The 9833-nt window shown below is 40.7% G+C and overlaps 1 protein-coding gene and 1 long non-coding RNA gene across 2 annotated transcripts; both read left to right on the plus strand.

Annotated features, from left to right (window-relative positions):
• The first annotated feature begins 860 nt into the window (after positions 1-860).
• On the plus strand, positions 861-4183 carry LOC134059419 (uncharacterized). Its single transcript, XR_009935048.1, has 3 exons — positions 861-946; positions 3732-3767; positions 4069-4183. It is a non-coding gene; the product is annotated as an uncharacterized LOC134059419 (long non-coding RNA).
• A 304-nt stretch (positions 4184-4487) lies between these two features.
• On the plus strand, positions 4488-9557 carry LOC134059547 (Fc receptor-like protein 5). The gene is made up of 11 exons (XM_062515991.1): positions 4488-4506; positions 4664-4936; positions 5019-5285; positions 5593-5853; positions 5971-6243; positions 6394-6660; positions 6772-7044; positions 7315-7593; positions 8209-8475; positions 8922-9197; positions 9541-9557. The coding sequence occupies exons 1-11, from the start codon at positions 4488-4490 to the stop codon at positions 9555-9557; spliced, it is 2472 nt and encodes an 823-aa protein (XP_062371975.1).
• The last annotated feature ends 276 nt before the right edge of the window (positions 9558-9833 follow it).

Here is a 9833-nt window from a genome sequence, read left to right on the forward strand (position 1 = left end):
TAGGCAGATCAGAGCAGCCATCAAACGGTGTGTTTGCCCTGCTTCCTCATTCTCATAAGCTGACTGCACAGAATATCACACATAGACACAGACACAAATGGCACCACAATAATACAAAATAACTCCACACCAGAATGCATGTTTCCATTATTGCTGTTAATTGCATTGTTCATTATTTTTTTTAATGTACATTTCAAATGCTTCTCCTCTAGAGGGTCTAGGTGACATACCAGTGGGTATATAAGTAGGAAAAAAGAAAATATAGGTTTGAGCTGAGGATCAGGAGGCCCAGCTGCATCTATGCTGTGAGAGATTCAAATACAGTGTATCCTCTTTTCCACCCCAATCACACAGAAGAAAAATAATACATCTGCTAATATCACTATTATCATGTCAGCTGTTGTGAGCCTCTGATTTGATGATCAGCAAGTACAAATGCTGTCACTGTTGATGGGCAACTAAACATTTTGTAACATCTGGTGAAAAGTCATCCAAATCTCTAATCTCAAATCTCTCATCTCAGGCATGCTTCCTCTGTCACTTCAGCTATATGAGTACATGGGTATTTATTTGTTCTCCTATTTCAGTTCCTTGTTCTGTAGGCCTACCGTTTCTAAAGATTAAAATACACAGACTTTTAGAGGACGGAAATAATTTGGGAAGTTGGTTGAATTAGTGTACAAAATGTTAATCATCAACAAATAGCTAAGTATTTACTGCCCCACTCCTCCTCCGCAGACACACTTTCTCTCTCTCTCTCTCTCTTTCTTTCTTTCTCTCACTCAATCTGTCTCTTTCTTTCTCTCACTCTGACTCTGAAACTCATCAACTCTCTCTTTCACTTTCTTAACCACAGCTCTCCTCCCTTATTCTCTGCATCCCACTTCAACCTATCAGTCTCTCAGTAACCCGACGACACACAGCATGGAGCTCTGTCTTCTGCTAGGTGAGTTAATCATGTGTGTGTGTGTGTGTGTCTGTATTATTTGTATGTGTGTGGGTACAGTAGACTCTGTTGTCTGTTGTCTGTCCATGTTGTTGAGCGATGTACGAATGTTGATATAAATTATGATGATTTCTTTCTGTTGTTGAAACATTTCCCTTTATTTATACATACACACACTCTTGCTTCAGGAGTATACACACATTGCCATGATCAAAGTGATTATTTCAATCTCAAGGTTAAGTGAATTGATATGTGTGATTATTGTCCAATGCTAAGTTTAGAATTCTGATACAACGGAAGAATGGTTTCAACCACAAGTCACATGTCTGAAAGAGTTATGATTTATTTGATGTATGTCTGATAGAAACACTGTTACTGAATGTGGCTGTATTTGTCTGTGTTGTGCCTGTGCAAAGGCAGTTGCTATAATTTAAAAGACTAAGGGCCCTATAGTTTTAGTCAGTCCTAACTAAAGCTATCTTAATCACAACGCGTGTATTATAGTTGTGCTATTTTACAGTACATGTCCCACAATTAATTTCCAGGATGTCACAGTCCTGGCCCATATTTGTAAAACTATCACATATTAATTCTTATTGAAATTCAATTTTAAGTTACAATAAACTCTCTCTCTCTCTAAGCTACTTGCATGTGGCTTAGGGTTCAAGAGAACATGGTGTCAATAGATAGAGGCAATTGGGATAATGATTGTAGTTTCTGGAAAACTATGCCATGGGGCTCTTGTTGTGGGCGGTTTACCACTTTCTCTGAGTTAACTTACTGTACCCAGGTTTGTCACTAAACCACATACTTGGAATGCCCCCCCTGGTGATGTGTGATGATAATGTAATGGCTAAGGAGCTGGGCTAACTGCATGCAATGATCACACCACTTGTGGGTTCAATTCCCTGCTGCCACTCTTGTGCCCTTGAGCATGACATGTAATTAAGCGATAAGCCCTGAGATGCCGTACACTGATTTTAGAACAGCTAAGGGGTATTCTTAGGCACAACTCGAAGCAGAGTGCCTAAAACCCCCCTTAGCTGTTCTAAAATCAGTGTAAACTACGGACTCGAGTGGCTTATTGCTTTTCTAAAATGATCACTACGTCAATCTAGCTAGATTTCAGGAAACAAAGGCACAGCAACGACAAATTTAACAATGTATTCAATCATTCTTCCGCCAAGAAATATATAGTATAAAGTATATACTTTTTTGATCCCGGAGGGAAATTCGGGTCTCTGCACTTATCCCAATTCATGATGAATTAGTGAACACACACAGCACACAGTGAATACACCGTAAGGTGAAGCACACACTAACCCAGAGCAGTGAGCTGCCTGCCCAACAGCGGAGCTCGGGGAGCAGGGATGGGTTAGGTGCCTTGCTCAAGGGCACTTTAGCCGTGGACTAGTTGGGGATCGAACCGGCAACCCTCCGGTTACAAGCTCGAAGCCCCCCCCCAAGTTCCCCATGAACCAAATTACACAAAGCTTGGCGTTAATTCAGAGAATGTCATAATGATCATACATTTCAAATTTCATGCAGTTTTTGAAAGTGTCAACCAAAGTTACTTACCTTCATTCTTGACTAGGTGGCGCTATACATTAAATGAGTGGTTATGGGATGGGTGACATGGCCCCTAGGCCCTACAGTTCTTGAGATATTCACAGAAAACTGTGTCTGGCCATCTACAGGCCAGTTGGTGTAAAGTTACTAAATGTACACATAATTGATAATTTATTCATAATTAATTAATTTATCATGAACAGATTTTCACAGCAGTTTTGACTATGTCAGCCAGAGATACCTGCGATTACACCACTTCAGTTTTGCTTTTTCATTTTTAACTAGGTGGCGTTATACAGTACATGAAACGATAAGTTATAGGATTGACTTAACCCTTAACCCTCTGGAGTCTAAATCCCTGGGGATTTGAAAAACTGTTCCAAACACACATCTCAATCTCTGCTAGTTTTTGTCCTAGAAATATATAAATGACACCATTAGAAACCTTTAATCAACTAGTCTCCAAATATATATGCTTTAAAATAGAATATATCAATGGCACTTTGTAAATACAATAAAAGAAAATCCTAGGATTTCAGTCCTCTCCTTCAGAAGGCCCATTCAAAAAGCCCATTCAACTTAATTTGCATTTGAAAGAGACACATTTAGTGTGACTTTTTTCCAATTTGTTGTAAAACTACATAACACTTCTAAATGTTGCTTTAACTTACATGGAGCCAACACCGTTGTTTTCAAGGTTCAAACTTCAAAAGTCTTAGCTTGATATATTTATGTGGTTTTTACCTTTGAGCTTTGATCTTCAAAAATTGTTTTTTAAATAGTTGTTTATACTGAATAATAAAAAAGTAATGTCATTACATCCACTTTACTCTCATATAATTATTGTGGAGCACCTCTAGAATATAACCATATGTGCCACTTTTGCATGGATGTTTTTAGTTAGATGAAAAACTTACTGTAGCAATCTCAAGGTATAGCTATCAGCTATAGCATATCAAGGTATAAACCTATATGACCGCCGCTTTGCTGTGGGGAGGTCATAATAACATTCATAAACTGCTATAGTCATACTCTATGAACCAACAGTGTGAACAATTGCCATTGTCAGATAAAACACTGACAGCACTGCATATGTATCAATTTCTTTCATCTTGTGCAAGGACATCTGTGTTCTTTATGACAAGTGCAAAGGATTTGAGGATTGTACTTTTGCGTTTTAACACCATAACGGTCTCTCTGTGTCTTTGTGTTCTAGTGTTGAGCTTGTGTTCCCACTCTGGATGTGCTGCAGGTGAGATTACTTTGCGTTCATGGTCAATACTATCACCTTTGTTCAGAGTGTAACTGAATTAGTTCATCACTAGAATACACAAGACTATGTCATCATGCAGCAGTGGAAAGAGATGGAGATGATGATGATGATGATGACATGATGACAGTGATGATGTTGATGTTGATTTTTGGGAGAGAGCCACTGTAGAATAAAAAGCTGTTAAATCACCTCATACATGACTTTAATAAACTAATAAGAGTTGAATAATTCAATTTCCAGAGTTATACAATTGTTCCATAATTTGCTTTAAATTCATCAGTGGATAACACTCAAGATGCAGCACTGCACCCAGTTACCTCTGAAGACGGCGAACATGCCGTGTCTCCAGAAAACACTGAAGATGGTCGAAATGAGCCTCCCAACACCTCAGTCACAGGTGAGCACTCTTTTGCAGAGCTTTTTCACTCTTTTGGAGTATTTCCCTGGGGTGGTCAAGCAGACACCTTCCACCTTCCCTTACCAGTGTTTCGTTGAATTAGGTCCACAACACCAATGGCTGGCTCACCAAAGCCACCCCCCTATACACGCATGATTGGTTTTTCACTAATAACTTTATAATTAGTTTAATTAATAATTAGTTTGCCCTTTGGGCAATTGAAAGAGCTCTCATTTGAGGTATATCGGTATATATCAGTTTCACAAAAAACTGTCACTTACGCCGCTCTTGTTTTCACCCCAATGTCTATGAGAGCGGAGGGTATTGTAGGATCACTTTCGTCTTTGACTAGCGAAGGCCATAGAAGTACTGTATCAGTTATGATATTTTTTTATGGTCCTTTATATTTATTATGTGTTGTCAAACAGTAGAAGTCAGTCAGTAGATGAATCTGTGTCCATGACATTTCCCTCCACAGCTCTGCCCACAGCTACAGTAACTGTAAAGTCTCCTGAGGGTCCATACTACCCTGGAGATGAGGTCACTCTGAGGTGTGATATAGCAGAGTACGTAGACTGGTATCAGTATTACTGGTACAGAGACCAGGATTCCATTAAAAATGGGGAAAGTCGATCCATCACCATTTCCCTCCCTGATCAAGCTGGCCAGTACCAGTACACATGTGAAGGGACCAGGGAAGATAATCCAAAGACTTCTCAGCGTAGTACACCTGCCTCTATGACTGTAACAGGTGAATACTATGCTCATGACATTATAAATTATAACTATTATGCTTAAAAGCTTGTATTCATATTTTGTTTGTCATGACACAGATTTTCCAGTGCCTTCATTGACAGTACAACCCAGTCCTGTGTTCACTGGAGAAGCAGTCACTCTGACGTGTGTAATACAGCCTTCAACTGGCTGGACATATGCATGGGATAAGCCCCTGTCATCCACAGCCTCTGAGACAATCACCCACATCTACACCATCAGCAGAGCCTCTGTGTTTGATCAGGGGGAGTACAAATGCTCAGGAGTGAGAGATGGAAGCAGGAAATCATCACCTTACAGCAACACTGTTCAGCTTATAGTGAGACGTGAGTTCCTTTTTTGGGAAAAAAAAGAAACATGACGATTCTCTAGATGACAAATAAAAACACAATGAAGCTGTACCATTTTGAAATTATCTGCGAATATGTGCATTTGTGTGTTGATGTATGTTGAGAGGGAGAGGGTGTTGAAGGATTGCTTTTATATTGTTGTGCTATTCTGTAACGTTTGAGTTGTAAGGGTTTAGTAGAAGTATTAGTTTTTTGTTACATGGCTCTTTATATATTTCATGTGTGTTGAATCACACACTAGAAGTCAATCAGTAAATGAATCTGTGTCCATTTCCCTCCACAGCTCTTCCCACAGCTACAGTAGAGTCTCCTGAGGGTCCATACTACCCTGGAGATAAAGTCATTCTGAAGTGTGATATAGCAGAATACACAGGCTGGTATCGGTATTACTGGTACAAAGATGGATATTCCATTCAAAATGGGGCAAGTCGAGCCATCACCATTCCCCTCCCTGATCAAGCTGGCCAGTACACATGTGAAGGGAGCAGAATAAATAGACCAAAGACTTCTCAGCGTAGTACACCTGCCATTATCAGTATAACAGGTGAGTACAGCTACACTAATATATTTAAATAATAGTTATATTTATTCACTTGAAAACTTGTTTTCAAATGGTGATGATTCAGCTGTTTATTCACTTTTTATCTCTTTACCTCCATAGCCCTGCCCACTGCTACAGTGACCATAGAGCCAGAGAGTCCAGTGTATGTTGGAGAGGAAGTCACTCTGAAGTGTGTGATATATTCTGAGGGTGACTGGGCGTATAAGTGGTTTAAAGGGTCCAGCAGTAATCATCTCTCTCAGCCTGACACCAGCACACTGACCATCACAGCAGCAGCCAAGTCTGATGAGAGTCATTACTGGTGTCAGGGAAAGATAAGAGGCAGAGCTGTGTCTTCACAGATGAGTGGACGTGTTGATCTTGCTGTGAAAGGTGAGTAATACCTAACCTCATACTGTATATACTGTATGGTCATCATTTATTCTTTGGAAATATCAACTATACTGTATGTGAGGAGAGTTAATAAGACAATTTTCTTTGAATTCTGTGCCTGGATGTGTTTCATGTAATTTGCCTCCACAGATCTCCCCACAGCTGCAGTAGCTGTAGAGTCTCCTCAGCCTCCCTTCTATTCTGGAGAGAAAGTCACTCTGAGGTGTGACATAGAACAGTACACAGAGAGGGATCAGTATGTCTGGTATAAAGGCAGTCAGCAGATATCCAGACAGAAAAAGAAGACTATCACCGTCTCTCGTCCTGAAGATGCTGGCCAGTACACATGCAAAGGGCGTAGAGGAGTTCGGCCGATTAATTCTCAGCACAGTGCATCTGTCTCTATCAGTGTCACAGGTGAATACAACCTGCTGAAAATTGTAAACAGACTGAGTATAAGTTCTATTAATATGCCCCTTTATCATGTGATGTCTGTACTGTTAATCAGTGTTGTGTGTATCTCCACAGCCCTGCCTACACCTACACTGAGTGTGCAGCCAGAGAGTCCTGTGTTCACTGGAGAGGAAGTCACTCTGAAGTGTGAGATTGAGCCTGAGGGTGTCTGGAAGTACAAGTGGTATAAAGACAAGAGCAATATCCCACATTCTCAGACTTATACCAACACATACCCCATCACTGCAGCTGCTGAGTCTCATGAGGGCCAGTACTGGTGTCAGGGGGAGAGGACAGACAGACCCACAACATCACAACCAAGCAGGAAGATAAAGCTTGATGTCAAAGGTAATTATTGTCAGCGTGTAGGTGTACATACTGTATCTATTTGCATGAGTATGGAAGGGAGAGGGCATTGAAGGATTGCATTTATCTTGTTTTGCTATTTTACAATGTGTAACTTTGGAGTACTGTAGGTGTTTGAGTAGAGAAAGATCATTCAGGGTCATGATAGAAGTATAAGTTATGAAGATGATGATGATGATTATCTTTATGTAATGTTTCTTAGCTCACACAGCAGATGTCAATCAGTAAATTATATGACATTTCCCTCCACAGCTCTGCCCACAGCTACAGTAACTGTAGAGTCTCCTGAGGGTCCATACTACCCTGGAGATGAGGTCACTCTGAAGTGTGTTGTAGCAAACTATAGAAAATGGTATCAGTATAACTGGTACCGTACTGGTCGTCCTGCAGATCCATTTTACTATAAGAGTCAAACCATCACCATTACTCTACCTGATAAAGTTGGCCAGTCCCACTACACATGTGACGCATTCAGAGGCAACAGACCACAGCATTCCAAGCGCAGTGACCCGCTATCTATCAGTACACAAGGTGATACAGCTACACTGATTATATTTCATCTTTAACTTAAAAGATCACCTTCATATGTTAGCAATTTGTGTTTATATCGTATTACTGTACTTGGAAATCGCCATATCGTTTTTTTTTCTTTACCTTTTTCCTCCTTCTCTTGCCATCCCTTTTTATAGTATGTATACATACAGTATGGAATACTGTATGGTATAGTATAGTAATATAGTATGTATACTGTATGGAATACAGCCATCAACTGGCTGGACATATACATGGGATAAAACCGGGTCATTCAGAGGCTCTGAGACAAACATCTGCAGAGCCACTGTGTCTGATCAGGGGGCGTATTCGTGCTGTGGATTGAGAGATGGAAGCAGGAAACCATCATATTACAGCAATACTGCTCAGCTTACAGTGAAATGTGTTTATCATGATATCTTGATATTACTGTTGTATCTAAATGAAACAAAAATAGTATAAAGCTATCATTTCTGAATTGTATATTGGCATGAAGCAAAATATTGCGTGGACATGTCCACTATATTGTTACCGAGTAGGTCCAGCATCATCTAAACAGTACAGTTTACATTCATCCTCCTTTGCTCCTCATAATCTCCATGTGTTCCTCTGCAGCGCTGCCTTTGGCTACACTGACTGTAGAGCCCCAGAGTCCTGTGTTCACTGGAGAGACGGTCACTCTGGAGTGTGTGATAGAGTCTCTCACTGGCTGGACATATAAGTGGTATAAGGAGTCTAGCAGAAGCCCAGTGTCTGAGGGAAACATCTTCACCATCAGAGGAGCTGCTGAGTCTCATAAGGGCCAGTACTGGTGTCAGGGGGAGAGGAGACACAGACCCACAGCATCACAACCAAGCAGGAGAATAACTATTGATGTCAAAGGTAACCATTTGTGTGTGTGTGTGTGTGTGTGTGTGTGTGTGTGTGTGTGTGTGTGTGTGTGTGTGTGTGTGTGTGTGTGTGTGTGTAGAAAATAAAATAGAATAGAATATATACTTTTTTGATCCTGTGAGGGAAATTCGTTGCTCTGCATTTAACCCAATTTAACCGAATTAGTGAACACACACAGCACACACACAGTGAGGTGAATCACACACTAACCCAGAGCAGTGAGCTGCCTGCCCAACCAGCGGCGCTCGGGGAGCAGTGAGGGGTTAGGTGCCTTGCTCAAGGGCACTTCAGCACCCTAACCAGTACACCACGGCTGTGTGTGCGTGTGCGTGTGTCTGTGTGCACATGTTCCAGCATCTACAGTACATGTATGTGTGTGGGAGTTTCTCTATGTTGAGGTACAGATATTGTAACTGTGATATGTTCCTCCTTTTCAGCATCAAAGCCCAAACTCATATTAGGTCTATCAGGCCACCAGCTCTTCACAGGAGACTCAATGACTCTGAGATGTGAGTTGGGCGTTTCCTCTGGTTTGGTGTTCTACTGGTACAGAGACACACAGACCTCTGATCCTGTGGCCCAGACTAATGGAGACTCCTACAGCATCAGCTCTGTTAAAGTCTCTGATGGAGGACAGTACTGGTGCAGAGCTGGGAGAGGAGGCCCAGTCTACAATACTCAATATAGTGATGCAGCTAAGATAAAGGTTACAGGTTGGTTCTTTAAAAGAATATACAATGATTTGCATATGTGTTACAGTACATGCATTGACAATTTATAGGATTTACTGCAGCCGGGTTGTTCAACTGATGTTCTCACTTCTCCTTGGACTTCTAGCCCTAAAAGAAACATGCATTTGTTTATTTAGCCAGGTTTAATGCTACTGTTGCAATCAGGAAAAACCTGGAGCTCAGCACAAATAGAAGGAGGAACAGGACATTCAAAAGGAGGATTTGTCTTTTTGTAGCATAAACCTTCTGGTTGATATGTCAATGTAACCAAAATAACACCGTAAGAAAAGTGTTCTACATGTTAGTTTGGTACTTGGTATGCCAGACTTGACTGATGCATAAAGCTTCAAACCTGAACATTTCCCAAGAGTTTTGTCAAAGGCACAGATCTTAGTACAACATAAAGGTAGGCTATATGTAGACGTCAGTCAGAGAAGCAGACTTGTTTTCTTTTTGTTTATTTTCTTTAAAAAAAATAAAATAACGGAACACTCAACAGAACATTTGGCGGTCACATTGGTATCATATCAGTTGTTACATTGGAGCACTGCTCATGCTAATAAGTCATTTAGTGACTTTATTTGTGATGTGTGTCAGATATCTTTGTTGCTTGCTACT

The sequence above is a fragment of the Sardina pilchardus genome, chromosome 16, assembly GCF_963854185.1.
Source record: "Sardina pilchardus chromosome 16, fSarPil1.1, whole genome shotgun sequence".
NCBI classification, from domain to species: domain Eukaryota; kingdom Metazoa; phylum Chordata; class Actinopteri; order Clupeiformes; family Clupeidae; genus Sardina; species Sardina pilchardus.

Bases quoted from the DNA above. Each gene is read 5' to 3' on its own strand.
- LOC134059547 (XM_062515991.1), top strand. The intron at 7,594-8,208 runs GTGATACAGCTA...GTTCCTCTGCAG, and splicing joins GCTATCTATCAGTACACAAG to CGCTGCCTTTGGCTACACTG. The intron at 8,476-8,921 runs GTAACCATTTGT...CCTCCTTTTCAG, and splicing joins AATAACTATTGATGTCAAAG to CATCAAAGCCCAAACTCATA.